This window comes from Lemur catta, chromosome 26, assembly GCF_020740605.2.
Source record: "Lemur catta isolate mLemCat1 chromosome 26, mLemCat1.pri, whole genome shotgun sequence".
In the NCBI taxonomy this organism is placed as follows: domain Eukaryota; kingdom Metazoa; phylum Chordata; class Mammalia; order Primates; family Lemuridae; genus Lemur; species Lemur catta.
In genome coordinates, this window is record NC_059153.1 from 2,672,607 (window position 1) to 2,690,328 (window position 17,722).

At 47.0% G+C, this 17,722-nt stretch overlaps 1 protein-coding gene across 1 annotated transcript; it reads right to left on the minus strand.

Annotated features, from left to right (window-relative positions):
- Positions 1–3,645: 3,645 nt before the first annotated feature.
- On the minus strand, positions 3,646–16,661 carry PLA2G12A (phospholipase A2 group XIIA). The gene is made up of 4 exons (XM_045537473.1): positions 16,457–16,661; positions 9,665–9,741; positions 8,090–8,255; positions 3,646–4,675 (listed from the first exon to the last, which is right to left on the minus strand). Exons 1-4 carry the CDS (start codon positions 16,659–16,661, stop codon positions 4,557–4,559), a joined length of 567 nt encoding a protein of 188 aa, XP_045393429.1. The 3' UTR covers positions 3,646–4,556.
- Between the last annotated feature and the right edge of the window lie 1,061 nt (positions 16,662–17,722).

Consider the following 17,722-nt stretch of genomic DNA (forward strand, 5'->3'; position numbering starts at 1 on the left):
TAACGTTTAACACGTGTCATGTTTTTTTTTTTTTTTTTTTTTTTTACAAATTGTGGGATGGTGGCAGCCCTGCCTGGGGCCATTTTCCCAAGAGCATGTGCTCACTCTGTGTCCCCCCGTGTCACATTTTAGCGACTCTCGTGATAGCTCAGACTTTTTCATTATTGCATCTGTTACAGCGATCTGTGATCAATGAGCTTCGATGTCGCCGTTGCAACTGTTTCGGGGCACCGTGACCCGTGCCTGTGTGACAGCGAACTTAACTGATCGGTGCTGTGTGTCCTGACTGCTCCAGCGACCTTCCGTTCCCGTCTCCCTCCTGCTCCTCCAGCCTCCGCAGTCCCTGAGAACAAGACTGAAATTAGGCCTCTCAGTAACTCCACAGTAGCCTCTGAGAGTTGAAGAAAAATCCACACATCTCTTACTTCAAATAAAAGCTAGAAATGATGAAGCTTAGTAAGGACGGGATGTTCAAAGCCAAGACAGGCTGAACGCTGGGCCTGGTGGCGCTCAACAGTTAGCCAAGATGTTACTGCAAAGGAAAAGTTCTTGAAGGAAATTAAAAGTGCTGCATCAGTAAACACACAAATGATGAGAAAGCAGAACAGCCTCGTTGCTGATATGGAGGAAGTTTAAGTGGCCTGGAGGGAAGATCAAAGCGGCCACAATGTCCCCTTAGGCCAAAACCTAGGGTTAGAGGTAGCAAGGCTCCAACTCTTCAATTCTGTGAAGGCCGAGGGAGGCGAGGCAGCTGCAGAGGAAAAGCTGGAAGCTAGCGGGGGCTGATTCAGGGGTTAAGGAAAGAAAATGTCTCCGTCACACGAACGTGCAAGGTGGAGCAGCAAGTCACCCGGAAGGTCTCGCTAAGATCCCTGGGGAAGGCGGCCGCACTGAACCACAGATTTGCAAGGTACATTAAACTGCCACATATTGGAGGAAGATGCCATCTGGGCCTTTCATAGCTAGAGAGGAGAAGTCAGTGCCTGGCTTCGAGCTTCAAAGGACAAGCTGACTCCTGTTAACAAAAATAAATCAATCAAATAACGGGTTCATACTCTGGAAAAAGGAGAGCTTTTCCTCTTATAAAGGGTAGCAGCCATTCCAACGAACTGGGAAGCAGAGCCCTGGCCCCCAGTCAGGCACGTGTGCCTCAAGGAAGACAAAAGGGACACGGTTCTATACTGTGCAGGATAGTCAGATACACATATTCAACAAGCTACAGGAAGAGTCATGAGTATTTATGAAGGGAAATCGTGCCCACGTGTAATTGTGCTTTCTCTGTCCCATCTCCTCATGGCTAGAGTTAGTTTTAAGGTGGTTCTGGGGTCCCCTTGGCCAAGGGGGGGTCCATTCAGTTAGCAGAGGGCTTAGGGTTTTTAGTTCACACTCTCTTGTTAGGAGCTGGTGACTTTAAACTGAAGCCAGTGCTCATTTACCTTTCTGAAAACCCTATGGCCCTTAACAACTACACAAAACCTACTCTGCCCGTGCTCTATAAACAACAAAGCCTGGATGACCGCACGTCTGCTTACAGCATGGCTTACTGAATATTGTAAGCCCACTGTTGAGATCCAGTGCTCAGAAAAAAAGATTCTTTTCAAAGTATTACTGCTTGCCGACAATGCACCCGGTCACCCAAGAGCTCTCACGGAGATGTACAAGGAGATGAATGCTGTTCTCATGCCCAACACAACATCCATTCTGCAGCCCACGAATCAAGAACTTCTGACTTTCGAGTCTTATTAGGAAATACATTTCATGAGACTATAGCTGCCAGAGACAGTGATTCCTCCGATGGATCTGGGCCAAGTATATTGAAACCTTTCTGGAAAGGATTCAATATTCTAGATGCCAGTGAGAACACTCATGATTCACGGGAGGAAGTCGAAATATCCACATTGACAGGAGTTTGGAAGAAGTTAAAAAATTAACTGGGCATGGTGGTGAGTGCCTGTAGTTGCCAAGGGAACCCCTCAGGGATGACTTTGAGGGGTTCACAACTTCAGTGAGGAGGTAACTGCAGATGTGGCAGAAAGACCAAGAGACCTAGAATCAGAAGAGGGGTCTGAAGATGTGACTGACTTGCTGTGATCTCGTGATAAAACTTTCACGGATGAGGAGTTGCTTCTCACAGATGAGCAAAGATGGAATCTACCCTGGTGAAGATGCTGTGCATATTGTTGAAATGACAACAAAGGATTTAAAATATGACGTAAATGTAGCTGATATAACGGCAGTAGGGTGTGGGGGGATTGAGTCCAATTTTCAAAGAAGTTCTGTCGGTAAAATTCTATCAAACAGCATCACACGCTACAGAGAGACCTTTCACGAGAGGAAGAGTCAATCAATGAAGCCAACTTCATTACTGTCTTATTTTAAGAAACTGCCAGTCAACTCTCAGCAATCACCACCCAGATCGGTCAGCAGCCACGGACACGAGGCAAGTCCCTCCACCAGCAAAAAGATGACGATTTGCTGAAGGCTCAAATGATCTTTATCATTTTTTAGCAATACAGTATTTTTAAATTAAGGTATGTATTTTTTAAGACACATGCTAACGCACACTTGACAGACTGCAGTGTAGTATAAACGTAACTTTTATATGCACTGGGAAACCAAAAAAAAAAAAGAAAAAAAAATGTGACTTGCTTTATTACAGCGGTCCATAATCAAACCCAGAATGTCCCCGCGTGTGGCTGTAGGGTGGCGTGCGTGCATTCATGTTTCACGTGTGGTCCTTTCCTCAGCGCGAGTTACTTTATAGGACTTGTAGTAACTTACTGTAAATGCACTTTGGACAGGGGATTTGGGCCAAGGTAAACTGGAGGAAACTCCTAGATTTCCGAGTCTGGCTTTCACAGCTGAGCTAATTTGGGGAGGGAATCAAAGCAAAAACGTACAGAACGAGGGTCTACAGATTAAGGCTTTTCCAGGGGCAGAGCACGTTGTCCTGACCCATAAAACGCCACCCAGTGTGCTCCTCAGGTGCAACACGGTGCTCAACATAACAAATTCATTCTAAACTCCAAGTCACCTGGTCCAGCATTTCAATAATAAATACTGATAAAGTATTGATAATGACTTTCAAAACTGTACCTTTTATAAAAGTTTGAAATAAAGTATCAATTAAGGGTCCCAAAGATTTCAACTGGAGCCCAGTTTGCTCACGTAGCCACAGCCACACAAGTGCCTGGTCTAACAGGTGCCACCAACTCAAGTCGGAAGCAGTTAGGTTCCTGCCAACGACACACCATCAAAGCTGGGAATGTGCCCCTTTCTCAGAACGTATTTTTCCCTCTGCCCAGTTCTGTCTGTACTGACTTACAAAGAACCGCCTCCTTTGCTGTCCGTCTGACTTTCCAACTGTGGCCACCGGTCACCCACGAGACATATGACTTGGGGTCCTGGGCTGGGGAACGCCGACACCCCTGGGAAGCAGAGATCAATATGGGAACACAGCTGAGCATTCCAAGAGGCTGAAGAGTTTTCAACATAGACATTTTCAGAGGGAAGGAAGTTTTCTAGGATTTTCTCTTAAACATCTATTAATAATTTTCCATGTAAATAAGAAGATCTATAAGAGACAGTTATTTGTATATCTTACCTTTTCCATTCCTTTGACTCCACATTTGAAGACTTGAAAAAAACAGTATCAAGAACCACCTTTATTAAGACCACAATTAGTAAAAGTTACAGTTTTTAAAATATCCCAGAATCTACCACGGGGAACAAGTGCCAGGGAATAAACATCAAAGCAGAAGAGCCAACAGCGTCCTCATGTGTTATGTTCAACTTTTCACTTGTCTCATTAAATCCATCTTTTCTCCAATTTAGGCAAAGGTTATATAGCAAAAGGTGACATTTGTCGCACGAATGGTTCATAAAATGGAAGTGGCTACGCTTCCGAATCTTGGTCACGGCATCTTCTGGGCATATTACATAATCCTTAGATATCCTGGGTTTGCTTCCTGGGAGGAAACCAGATGATGGTTCCAATTTTACAAGAGAAACTGACATTGGAAACCTTGTCCTTGTAACTAGTTCGCACAGATGTGTGACTTGTCTATATGCTCAGTGGGCTAAAGAGAAGCAAATTATGTGTAATTAGAGAAAAAATACATTCAGTTCTTTTCAGGCACAAATGTAATATTTAAAATTTCCTAGTAAACAAATAATACTTCTATTAACATAAATGAAGAATCTCCCACATTTCCAAATAATGTTGAACAGACCTTATAATGAATTTTGCATTTGATCTCTTTTTTGTAAATAATGGTTGTGAAATTGAGTTATATATTCTTCTTTTTAGAAATTCTCCCCTTAACACACACGTGTCAAGACGATTTGGCACACTGAGCAACACCACCGGGAAGATACCTGAGAGGGCAGACGCGCCCTCCCCACTTCCCCCGCTTTTACTTTGGGGTTTTCACATCAAAATATAAACTCTTGGAACGTCTTGAGCTTTTCACAAAAGAGGACAGCTTTATGCTGTAGTTCTTGGTCAAAGGTTATGTTCGTCCACCCTCATCTGTCACCAGCTGTCAGTGTCTTCTTCAAAGATCAGTCTTTTCTTCGTAACGACACATGCACGCGGCTCGCTGCCCATCCAGGTACGGCTTACAGCCTAAATGTATCACACCGTGAAACAAGAGCTCCACTGTTTTTTCACACGCTGCAAAGTAAGAAGACGCCGTTACTGTTGGGCACCTGCAAAGCATCACTCTCTCCGCCTGTACGACATGTGACAGCACAGAGCCAAGCACGTCCCTAGCGGGCAAGCAAACCTACCCTAGGTGACCAGCTCCCCAAACTCTCACAACCCGTAGGACATACAGATGTAGACTCCAGTTTCAGTCTCTTTACCATGTATCTCGTATTTTGTTTGTATTCAACTGTTCAACCCAATCGTTAAGTAGTCTTTATCAATAGTACCGGTTAGCTAATCAGTGTTAACTTTCCTTTTACCAGAAAAATATAACCAATAATAGAGATGCCCGATCACACCCTTCCATTTGCATTTTGAGGAAAGATGTTTAGTGCAGAAAAAATAAAACTTAAAAATAGAAACCTCAGAACATTTCATTATTGCCAATAGCTTCTAAGAACTGACCACACAGCATTTAAGAAGCTTAACACTTATACAAAAGCCAAACTTAAAAAAAAAAAAAAAAATACAAAAGCCAAACTTCAAAAAAAAAAAATAAAGAAGAAGAAGCTTTAACACAAGTGGAATCCAGTCTTTCTTTGAGCAACATCCAAATCTGGCTTGGAGGTGGCGGAGCACAGGAATCAACAGTGTTTTTGCCCTGGTAGGGTTTGAAAAATTTTTAAGACCGTAAGAAAGGTAACTGGTTTACTTTTCTTATTCTAAGAAACCTGGAACACCTAGGTGAGATGATCTTAACATGTTATACTTACAGAGATGGCTTTCAGTTGTCCAATTATTTTCAAACAAAGAAACTTTTCAATATAAAATCTTTTTTTTTTTTTTTTTTGAGACAGAGTGTCGCTTTGTTGCCCTGGTTAGAGTGAGTGCCATGGCGTCAGCCTAGCTCACAGCAACCTCCAACTCCTGGGCTCAAGCGATCCTCCTGCCTCAGCCTCCCGAGTAGCTGGGACTACAGGCATGCGCCACCACGCCTGGCTAATTTTTTCTATATACATATTTTAGTTGGCCAGATAATTTCTTTCTATTTTTAGAAGAGACGGGGTCTCGCTGTTGCTCAGGCTGGTCTCGAACTTCTGACCTTGAGCGATCCTCCCGCCTCGGCCTCCCAGAGTGCTGGGATGACAGGCGTGAGCCACCATGCCCAGCCTAAAATCTTAACATTTGCAAAGTTCTCCAAAAGACTGTGCCATTAAGGAACAACCAACCGCAGAAGTGCAGAGGCTGTTGCTACTGAATAGGAGACTATAAGTAAACTGGTTTCACGTCCTTCTTAGGTCAGAAAATAGGAAATGCATCCACCTGTGCTCCAAGTGTACCTCCAGTAATAGTCTACCTTAGCCAATGGCCGCCAAGGGATGCAGAGGCTGTGAATTCAAGCTCACCTGCAGCAGAGATTCCTTCCTTGACAGTTACAATTAGGGAACTAGGATCACAGCTATAATACGAGACAATCTGGAGACTACTGCAGTAGACAGAACACAGGTTTCAGGGATGGATAGTCTAAAGGTAACTTAAGGCAAGTACTTCTTTCTGAACCTCAGCTTCCTTCCTTAAACAATGGGGATAACACTACCCACCTCTTCGGGTTTTTGTGAACATCAGATGAAAACATGAATAAAGTACCTAGCATACTATCTTAAGATCAGTGCATAAAAAAGGTTAGTTTCCTTCCTTGTCCCTTCCCATTCTCTTCCTTTTCTGATTTCGGTGTGTGGCACATTCTTTGCCTTGAGAGTAGAGAAATCATATAACTACTACTATTTAAATAATGATTTGCAATTCCACAGATATTTCATTTCACCCTATGACAAGTCCGTAAGGGGAGTATTATCATTCTCTCCAATTAAAAAATGAGGACACCAAAAGGCCTTTTTTCTTTGCAGATTTTGCTTTGTATCCCTTCACCATAATAAATCAGCAATGGGGCCGGGCGCGGTGGCTCACGCCTGTAATCCTAGCACTCTGGGAGGCCGAGGCGGGTGGATCGCTCGAGGTCAGGAGTTCGAGACCAGCCTGAGCAACAGCGAGACCCCATCTCTACTAAAAATAGAAATAAATTAGCTGGACAACTAAAATATATAGAAGAAATTAGCCAGGCATGGTGGCGCATGCCTGTAGTCCCAGCTACTCGGGAGGCTGAGGCAGGAGGATCGCTTGAGCCCAGGAGTTTGAGGTTGCTGTGAGCGAGGCTGATGCCATGGCACTCTAGCCCAGGCAAAAGAACAAGACTCTGTCTCCAAAAAAAATAAAATAAAATCAATCAGCAAGGAGTACGAGTATATGACAAGTCCTTTGAGTTTTCCTAGTGAATTGCTGAACCTGGGCAGGGTTTGGGGGACCTTCCCAACAGATACATAGGGAGAGACAGAGTTAAGACAAATTCTCTAGAACTTCCTACTCTAAATCCAGTGTGCTATACTTTTTTTTCTTTCTTTTTTTTTTTTACAGGGTCTTGCTCTGTTGCCTGGGACTAGAGTGCAGTGGTGCCACGATAGCTCACAGCAACCTCAAACTCCTGAGCTCAGGTGATCCTCCTGCCTCAGCCTCCTGAGTAACTAGGACTACAGGCACATGCCATACCCAGCTAACTTTGCTGTTTTTTGTAGAGATGGGGTCTCACTTGTGCTCAGGCTGGTCTCAAACTCCTGGCCTCAAGCGATCCCTGCCTCGGCCTCCCAGAGTGCTAGGATTACAGGCGTGAGCCACCGCGCCCGGCTGTGCTATACTCTTAGATTCACTGGTGCTATGCTCTGAATGTTTGCATCCCTCCAAAATTCGTTATGTTGAAATTCTAACCTCCAGGGTGATGAAATTACAAAGTGGGACTCTGGGAGGTGATTAAGGTGACGAGGGTGGCAGCTGCCTGAACAGGATTAGTGCCTTTATAAAGAGGACCCAGACAGTTGCCTGGTCCCTTTGACCATGTGGAGACACAGCGAGACGGTGCTATCTACGAACCAGGAGGTGGGCACTCGTCAGACAACGAATCTGCTGGTGCGGGTGCCCTGATTTCGTTCTTCTCGGCCTCCAGAACTGTGAGAATAAACGTCTGCTGTTTCTAAGCCACCCGGTCCATGGCAGCTTGTTCTAGAAGGCCAAACGGACTGAGACAACTGGATTCAGAGTTTCAAACTTCAGGCTCTGGATGATTCGAGATGTACTTCAGGGCACGAGGTGGATGAATTCTCTCTCTCTGCCTCAGACACGCTCCTCCCCGGGTTTCCTAACACGTCTTGCTGCTGCGGCTATGACTCACTGTAGATCACAGAATCATCAACTCCTCACCTCAGAGAACGGGAGAGTCTGTGTCACAACAGATACTGTATGTGAAACATTTCTGCAGGTGAGTCCTACACCACGACACAGCGGTAACACTTCCGGCGGGTGCCGGGCCCCAGCCCACCGGCCCACGCTCACCCTGCACGTGCTGCGCCAGCCCCAGCGTCCTCTGCACGTCGCGGCAGATCCGGGACAGGCACTGCTGGAACTGCTCGTCGCAGTCGCTCTTGCTGCTGCCGCAGGTCTCGTAGCACCTGTCGTGCCGGTTGCAGCACCTGGTCAGGGAGGGGATGCCGATGTCGAGCTGCAAGAGGCAGGCGGATGGGTCATTGTCAACGAAACGCAGAGCGCCTCTGTTAAAGCACTGCATGCAAACAGACTTAACACAAATGGCAACGACTGCCGTGTAGATAATTCCAAAGTCCATCTCTGCCTACGAATGCTTCCCACGTTATAAATGTCCCCGTGACTCCTACCCACACCCGCCCACGTACTGTGTCTCAGCCACGCCTCACTGCTCCCTATCCCGCAATGTCAGAACATGCAGTCACCTCCCAGTAACAAACACAACTTCCAATTGTCCAAACACAAAAAAACGTAGTTTTAAAAACAGGAAGAGGCCAGGCGCGGTGGCTCATGCCTGTAATCCTAGCACTTTGGGAGGCCAAGGTGGGAAGACGGCTTGAGGCCAGGAGTTTGAGACCAGCCTCGGCAAGATAGTGAGACTCCATCTCTACAAAAAATAGAAAAAATTTTTTTCTATGGTGCATGCCTGTAGTCCCCGCTACTCGGGAGGCTGAGGCAGGATTGCTTATGCCTGGGAGTTTGAGGTTACACTGAACTATGATGACACCAACAGCAATAAGCTATGATGACACCATTGCACTCTAGCCCAGGCAACAGAGTGAGACCCTGTCCTGAACTATGATGACACCACAGTAAGCTATGATGACACCACTGCACTCTAGCCCGGGACTCTCCAAAAAAAAAAAAAAAAAAAAAAAAAAAGGCAAAAAACCAGAAAGATAAGGCTTATGGGCATTAAAAGATTTCTCCAGGGGCTCAGTCAATAAGTGTCATTTTTAGATATTCAAAGTGTTTTGTGCCCCTCTTAACCCAAACACAATTCACTTTATGTGAAATGTCAAAAAAAATTTTTAAGCTCCTCACACTCAAATTTTGTTTTTTTTAATCTTCAACTATTTATCCATTCCCCAAAGATACCATTACTCTGAATCTATAACTTATCTTTAATTAGTTTAAATGACTTTATACATGAAACCCTTGTGTCTAGGAATCACTCTGACAAATACTTTGCCTGTAATACTTGGGCCTGGACCCAATCTCCCTACAACAACTGCATAGCCGTCCCACTTGGCCTTGTTTCAACGTAAAAAACATGCTGTGTGTATACATTTCCCCCTAGGTAGTATTCTGCATGCCAACTTTTAAACAATGCTTGCAACATTAGGAAATATCATTTAAGTGGTATTAACAACTACAAGATTCAAAAACAAAACATTAATTTTACTCCATTTAATTTTGTTAAGAGTTATTAATAAGTATGTTTTGCCATAAAAGAATGTAAATAAATCTAATCACTACTACACCAGGCTAACTATTTGTGAGCCTGAGAATACACTGATAGTCTCATGTTATCAAAAGTACTACATGGCCTGTCAAATAAAACATCAAATAAAAAATCATATTTACATGAACACCAAACAGTGGGGAGCCACATCCATTCGGCGGGGAGGGTTTGTAACCGTAACGTGGGAAAGGCTTAGATCCTAGAAAATACAAATGGTATCATAATTAATTTTCAAATATGATAGAAATAAAACATATAATCAAAAAGGTCTATGTTAGACTAGCCTTGGAAATACTGAATATTTATTTGGATGCTGACATAAGTGAATGTCTTTATCCTGATGAGCATTAAGAATGCTCACTTGTCTACCTAATTATTTTTATTTCTCCTGTGGTGACGAATGTGGAATACATACAAATGTGCACATACAGACATATACACATACATGGCAGTTCATAAAATGTAATTATTATTTTTTAATGTAATTATTTTTAAGCCTATGCCATACAAAACATACAAAAGCTTATCCTGCAGCCTGAGCAAGAGCGAGACCCTGTCTCTACTACAAAAAAAACAAAAAAGAAAGAAAGAAATTAGCTGGACAACTTAAAAACGTATAGAAAAAATTAGCCGGGCATGGTGGCGCACGCCTGTAGTCCCAGCTACTCGGGAGGCTGAGGCAGGAGGATCGCTTGAGCCCAGGAGTTTGAGGTTGCAGTGAGTGAGGCTGACGCCACGGCACTCTAGCCTGGGTGACAGAGCGAGACTCTGTCTCAAAAAAAAGCTTATTCTGGCCTTTTGGAGATTTCCATATGTATGAAAGAGAAATCGACCCTGTTTTCCCGTATATTCTAACACATACTTTTTTAGGTTACAAGCTATAGAGTAATAAGATAGGGACTGTATCTTTCCAATCTTCAGCAAACACTCCACTGCACACAAACCTCAATAACCATTAACCAGTTTACTCAGCTAGAACCTAAGGCTAAGAAAGACAAGGCCATCCAGCGATCATTTAATAATCTTAATGCCATTACAGCACTACACATTTCGCTCCCCAACTCCGGTCGATCACTTCACAAACAGACTCCCTCTGCCAGCTAAGGAAATGGGTCAGAAGGGCAACGGTGCGCTACACACTCCAGCTACACTAACACTCCCTCGCAGCACCAACGGTTCAGTAACAAGGAAAAAGACGACGTCGTCATAGCAGTGTTAAGTTTTGGAGGGTGTTACAGAAATATCACCCCTAATTTAATACAGACAAACCTGGACAATAACAAGGGTTTGGTTCCAGACCATTGCAATAAAGACAATTATCGTAGTACAGTGAGTCACACAAATGTGTTGGTTTCCCAGTGCATATACCGTAATCTATTAAGTGCGCGACAGCATCATGTCCAAAAACACAATGTACATACTTAAGAGTACTTTATTGCTAAAAAAAAATGGTGACACAGAGACACAAAGTGAGCATGTGCTGTTGGGAAAATGATACTGAGAGACCTGGCTCCATGCAGGGTTGCTACAAACCTCCAATTTGTTTAAAAAATAAAAAAAGTATATTTTAAGTGCATTAAGGCAAAATGCATTAAAACGAGATTTGCCTATAAAGAAATCTCTTCACTTCAACATACTAGACAGTTACCCACTGGCTCCCTGAATGTTTCCCACAATCCTCCCACATCAAGAAACAACCCATTCCACTGTGGAATGGCATCGATTGTTACCACGTTCTTTCTTCTGCCTTCTGGTAAATTTCACCTGTAAGAATTCTCTGCTCCTTGGGGAAAACATAAAAACAAGCCAATTCACTATTTTACATGATAATCCTTACAAATGCTTGTGGCTACAATTTATCTTTCCTTCTAACATGAAATATCCCCAGTTACTTCAGCCATAAGACGTGGCATAGTTTCCAAATAGCACCCACAGGAGAGACACAAAGTATTCCATCAAATTTCATTCAACTAACATTTATTGCTAGGAGACTTAAATAAAGGTAAGGTTACCGTCCATTAATTATTATGGGCCTTTTCACCTTTTGAGCTGGATAAGGTCCTCATATAAACACAGCCTAAGATAGTTAGCACATGTTTCCACTGCGTCTCAGCACTAACACACACTGGACGCTAGTACAAAATCATCAGTTTTGGCTGGGCGCGGTGGGTCACGCCTGTAATCCTAGCACTTTAAGAGGCCGAGGAGGGAGGATCGCTCGAGGTCAGGAGTTCGAGACCAGCCTGAGCAAGAGCGAGACCCCGTCGCTACTAAAAATAGAAAGAAATGATCTGGACAGCTAAAAATATATAGAGAGAGAAAAAACTAGCCGGGCATGGTGGCACATGCCTGTAGTCTCAGCTACTCGGGAGGCTGAGGCAGGAGGATCGCTTGAGCCCACGAGTCTGAGGTTGCTGTGAGCAAGGCTGACGCCATGGCACTCTAGCCTGGGCGACAGAGCGAGACTCTGTCTCAAAAAAAAAAAAAAAAAAAAATTATCAGCTTTTTTCCTAAAATGAACTTGTTTTTAAGATCTACTGCTAGAGGCTCGCCATTTTTGCAATTTAACTTCTGAGCCATAAACATTAAATGGTAAAATTCTATCTCTCATCATTCAGGACTGTTCAGAAGTTTTTAAATCTAGACCTATTCACTCAGTGTTACCTACTGCTCCCAGATAGTACGACCCTGAGACACAGGTACTAACCAGGACAGAGGTCGGCAATACCCTGCTGCGGACGAACCCTCTCCGTAAGCAGCCGTGATGTCACTAACCCAGCCCTTTGGGTAGACAGCTCACTAGCCGTGACTTCACCTAAACCAAGCTTCATCCCGTCTACACCTCTCATGGAAATGTCAGGAGAGACTCCACTTTTATCTACGGTTTTCTCTGATCTACTTGATTCTTGGGAAACCCATTCTAGTCCCTTAAGCTTCATCATGAAGCTCTCTTGTTGTCTCTTGTTGTCAGGGGTTTTAACAATCAACTATTTAAAATGTTCAGAAACTTATCTAGAAATACACATGAAACAACGTCTCCAATTGTTAGTCTGAAAAAAGTACAATAAATACACCATGGAGTGCTCAAAAAGTCTGGAAACAGAAAAACAGTGTATTTGCAACATATATTTTACAGGTTGACAACTGGTCTTACTGCTTTAAATTTAGCAATAAATACCTAAAAAGGTACCTGGAGGGAGAATAAAATCATCTACCCACCAACCGGAATCTGTGCCCGTCTCCTGTACCTGTGCTCCTATTAACAGGGACGTGCTAAATGCTCCTGGCCAACCTCTGTTCATGTGCTTGAAACCATCCCTCTCACTTACCCAAGGACAGGACTCCAGTAATTCGCCTCCTCTCCCTCTCTCATCACTGTTTCTACTCTCTCCTGCATCCTTCTCAAAAGCATACAAATATGCTATTATTATTCCTAATGCCCCAAAACTGTCCTTTCTTTCCATGATCTGCCCCATTTCAGTAAATGGCAACTCCACCCTTCCAATTGTTCAGGCCAAAAACCTGGAAATCATTTTTGACTCTACTCACACTCTACTTCCACATAATTGGCAAATCTTTTAGGTTCTTCCTCAAATCCAACCACTCCTCACTACCTCTAATGCCACCGATCTGGACAAAACCACCCCCATCTTTTATCTGGACTCTGTGTTCCTCACTCTCCTCCCATTCCTGCTCCCTCACCCCCGACCCTTTTTATTCTCAGCACAACAGCCAGACGGATCCTGTGAAAACATTTACCACTGAATGAGTGACAACTTACTCTTCATCCTAAAACATCTATAAACCCATTTTCTTTTCTGTTTTTCAAAGGAAATTGAAAAGTTTTCTTCCTCAAATCTTCTCTGCTGTCAGGGAGAAAAAAAAAATAGAGACCATCAAATTTGTTTCCCTAAATAACTTTCAATAAAGCCTTTTTCTCACCCAAGGGAAGACAGCCAAAAAGGAAGGGAGCAAGTCTCCATGATGCCCGTCTCTTAGGTAAAACAAGGATAGCAGAATGTAACAAGTCTGTGCCCTTTCATCTGACCACCCTCTCACAACTCTTCTTTTTGAGACAGTCTCACTCTGTTGCCTGGGCTAGAGTGCCGTGGCATCAGCCTCACTCACAGCAACCTCAAACTCCTGGGCTCAAGCGATCCTCCTGCCTCAGCCTCCCGAGTAGCTGGGACTACAGTCATGTGCCACCATGCCCAGCTAATTTTTCTATTTTTTAGTAGAGATGGGGTCTTGCTCGTGCTCAGGCTGGCCCTGAACTCCTGACCTCAAGCAATCCTCCTGCCTCAGCCTCCCAGAGTGCTAGGATTATAGACAGATGTGAGCCACCACGCCCGGCCAGCTTTTTTTTTTTTTTTTTTTTTCTTAAACTCCCCTTATCTCATTCTTGCAACTAAAAAACATCCCTTAATCACCATGCTCCTCTAGCTTTGGGATTTTGCTGTTTGGTTCTGATTTGGTCACTTGCATTCCAAAAATAGGAAAGGCTGAATCCACTGTTCCAGGGAGACGTCTCAAGTAACAGCAATTAAAAAACAATTTTCATTGACTTGGAATTATCAGCATGGTGACTAGGAACCACATGTCCACTGAACAGACACGACAGGAAAGGATTTTCACTGAAGTATATACCATTTCTTAAATTCTCAAGTTCATTTGTGTTTTTTATGCTGGAGACTCCGAAGGACAAATTTTGAGAGCCTTGTAGAAGATAAAAAAGATTAAGCAAAAAGAAAGATTAAAAGTGTTTTAATACAGCGGTCCCCAACCTTTTTGGCACCAGAGACCGTTTTCATGGCAGACAATTTTTCCACGGACTGGGGGTTGAGGGATGGTTTGGGGATGATCCAAATGCATTACATTTATTGTGCACTTTATGTCTACTATTATTACATTGTAATATATAATGAAATAATTATACACCTCACCACAGGTGGGGACCTCTGCTTTAACAGGACTCGTACCCATTCCATTTCAGGGATTTTAAGTGTAAATAAACTCTAGAACCCTGGACTCACAGTCAGGTTACAAAGACGACTCCTGCCACGTCTCCCCTGTCTCTGTACACGACAACTGCATCCTGCCTGGGCCCCAGGCCAAAACCTTCAGAGTCAGGACTGGTCTCTCTCCTCAGGTCTTTTGCACTTGCTGTGCCCTCTGCCTAGCATGCTCTTCCCCCAGGTTACCCAGTGTCACCTTCCCCGCTGTCATGTTTCCTCCCAAATGGTCCCCTATCCGTGAGGCCCTTCCTGAGCAACACGGCCGCTTCCCCCTTCCCTGCTCTGCTGCTCAGGGCGCTGGCAGGACAGACCCATGTGCGCTCCACGTGTGCCTGACTTTGCTTGTGTATTAGTTTACTGACTGTCCCTGCCCACCAGCACGTAAGCTCCACGGTCAGGGATTCTGTCTGTTTTGTTCAACACTGAATCTCCAATCAGAGCATCTGACGGCGTAGTCTGGACTACAACATTTGTATCATGAATGGGAATGACTAAGTGAAACTGTAACACTGACTTTTGGGAAAGGCAACCACTTAATCCTTATTCATTTATTCCTCCTAACAAGCTCTACAAGGACAAAAACATCCTTCCGGATGCATACTGACGGTCACATTTAGGCATAAATTCAGGAAGCAATGAAACCTGTCTCAGCACTTTGAAGTATACAAGAAACAGCTCATTCTTTACCTCCATTAACATAAAACTAGTAATTATTTGGGGACTTACAGGCAACAGGTGGCATCAGTTTTACAGGACACAGGTTCCTATAAGTTCACCTACACATACAATCAGGTTGTACCATAACGGCCATTGGATTCCCTATTATTTTCAGCTGCCAGCATTAACGAGCCCATGACCTTCACTAATCTTGCTGGAAACAGGATCTCTCAAGGGCTATCTTAACATTCTGAATTTCCAAACAGAAGCTCACGTAACTTTTTCTGAACTACTAAAGTATTTAATCATGCAAAAAAGTCAAGTGCTTCAAAAGAACCATCTCTGCCTGAAAAATTGAGTTTATTAGTACCTGCATCGCCACCAAACACATTCTCAGATACAAACAAAATCAAAGTGCAAGAAATACGAAAAGAGCAAAGGGACACATTTGCACTGATACCAACCAACATGCATTAGCAAGGAGGGTCACTGATAACTGAAAACTGGCAGGTCTCGGGAGGCTGTTTTCTAGAAGAGTCATCAGAACTCTTTCTCAACATTCACCAAAAGTCTGTACAAAGGTCGCGGTGTATGTTCTGTCCCTTTGCAGGGGAAAGAGAAACCGACACCAAATCTCGAGAGAGCGAACTCTCGGTTCGCTCTGCAGGGTCAGCGCACTGATGAACCAGAGCGAAAACACAGAGCTCAGACCGGCGTGTCCCACTCCAGGCCCGGGGTTTCTACGCCGGGAAGGTCTCGGGCAACGTGGTGCGACTTTGGAAGCACCGGAAACAGAGCGGAAAGCGCACGGCCTGCCGACGGCTCACGCTCCAACCGCGGCCGTGCGAGTCCCCACCCGACTGGCTCGATCACAGCAAGGGCAGGACTCCAGCGGAGGGCGACCCCGCCGCCCTGTCCCCCTCCCGGCCCCGCCACCCTGTCACCGGCCCCGCCAGCCTGTCCCCCTCCCGGCCCCGCCGCCCTGTCACCGGCCCCGCCAGCCTGTCCCCCTCCCGGCCCCGCCACCCTGTCACCGGCCCCGCCAGCCTGTCACCGGCCCCGCCAGCCTGTCCCCCTCCCGGCCCCGCCACCCTGTCACCGGCCCCGCCACCCTGTCACCGGCCCCGCCGCCCCGTCCCCCTCCCGGCCCCGCCAGCCTGTCCCCCTCCCGGCCCCGCCAGCCTGTCACCGGCCCCGCCGCCCTGTCCCCACGCCCCCGCGGCGCGGGCCGGGCGCGCTCACCGTCGCCGCACTTGTACAGGCAGAGCCCGTCCTCGCCCCCCAGGAGGTCCAGGGCGGCGTTCAGGTACGCGTCTATGCGGTGCACGCCGTTCCGGATGGTCTTCAGCGTGGCCCTCCAGTCGGCGGTCCCGGCCTGCTCCTCGCACCCGGCGGCGGCGGCGGCGGCCAGCAGGGCCAGCAGGAGCGGGCGCGCGGGCCCGGCCATCCGCGCAGCGCCAGGCCGCGCCGGGCTCCTCGGGCCTCCCCACCCCGGAGCCGCGGCGGCGGGCGCGTCCCCTGGAGTCCCCGGGACGCCCCAGGCGGCTGCGCGGGTCCCAGGCTGTGCGGGCGCCGCCGGCTCCACGCCCCCGCTTCCCTCACAGACCCGCCTCCCGGCGGCGGCGCACTGATGACGCGCGTCCGGCGACCGCGCTCCTGGGCCCCGCCCACCGCGCTCCTGGGCTCCGCCCACCTGCGCGCCTGCGCGCCTGCGCCGGAACGTGCCGCGTCGGAGGCGCGAGGGGCGGTGCCTCGTCGCCCACGTGGCCGCCCGTGGCTCTCGCGAGAACTGCCGCACCGGGGCGACCTTAGAAAACACCCCGGCCCGGAGCCCGTGTCTGCGGGGCCTGATTACGGCGGTGCGGGCGGCAGCGGGCGGCGGAGCAGCGCAGGGAGAGTGGGGAACAGCCGGCCCCCGTGGCCGAGTCCGACCCGCCCGGGCTCAGCTCCGCCACCCGAAAGACGCGCTTTTCTGGGCGTGGACGGCTCCGGAGAAGTAACGCCGTCACCCGCCGGCAGAGGGCGCTGCGGGTCCGGCCGCGTTTCCTGTCGGGAAACGCGATTCTGCCGCAGACCCGGGGCCGAGTCTGGATCCCACCTGGGGGTCTTACCTGGGGGTCCCACCTGGGGGTCTCACCCGGGTCTCACCTGGGTCCCACCTGGGGGTCTCATCTGGGGGTCTCACCCGGGTCCCACCTGGGGGGGGTCTCACCTGCGTCTCACCTGGGTCCCACCTGGGGGGGTCCCACCCGGGTCTCACCTGGGTCCCACCTGGGGGGGTCTCACCTGCGTCTCACCTGGGGATCCCATCTGGGGGTCTCACCTTCGTCCCCTCCCGTCCGCGCCGCGTCCTCAAGACCCACCGTGGCCGCAGTTGGGGGACGGGAACCCGGGAGACGCCAACCCGAGGCCGTGGCGCTGCCTGACCCTAACCAGGTTGAGCTGGATGCCGGTTTAGACTTCCTGGAGGAAAAAAAATAGTTTGCCAGTAAAAACCACACGTTTCTT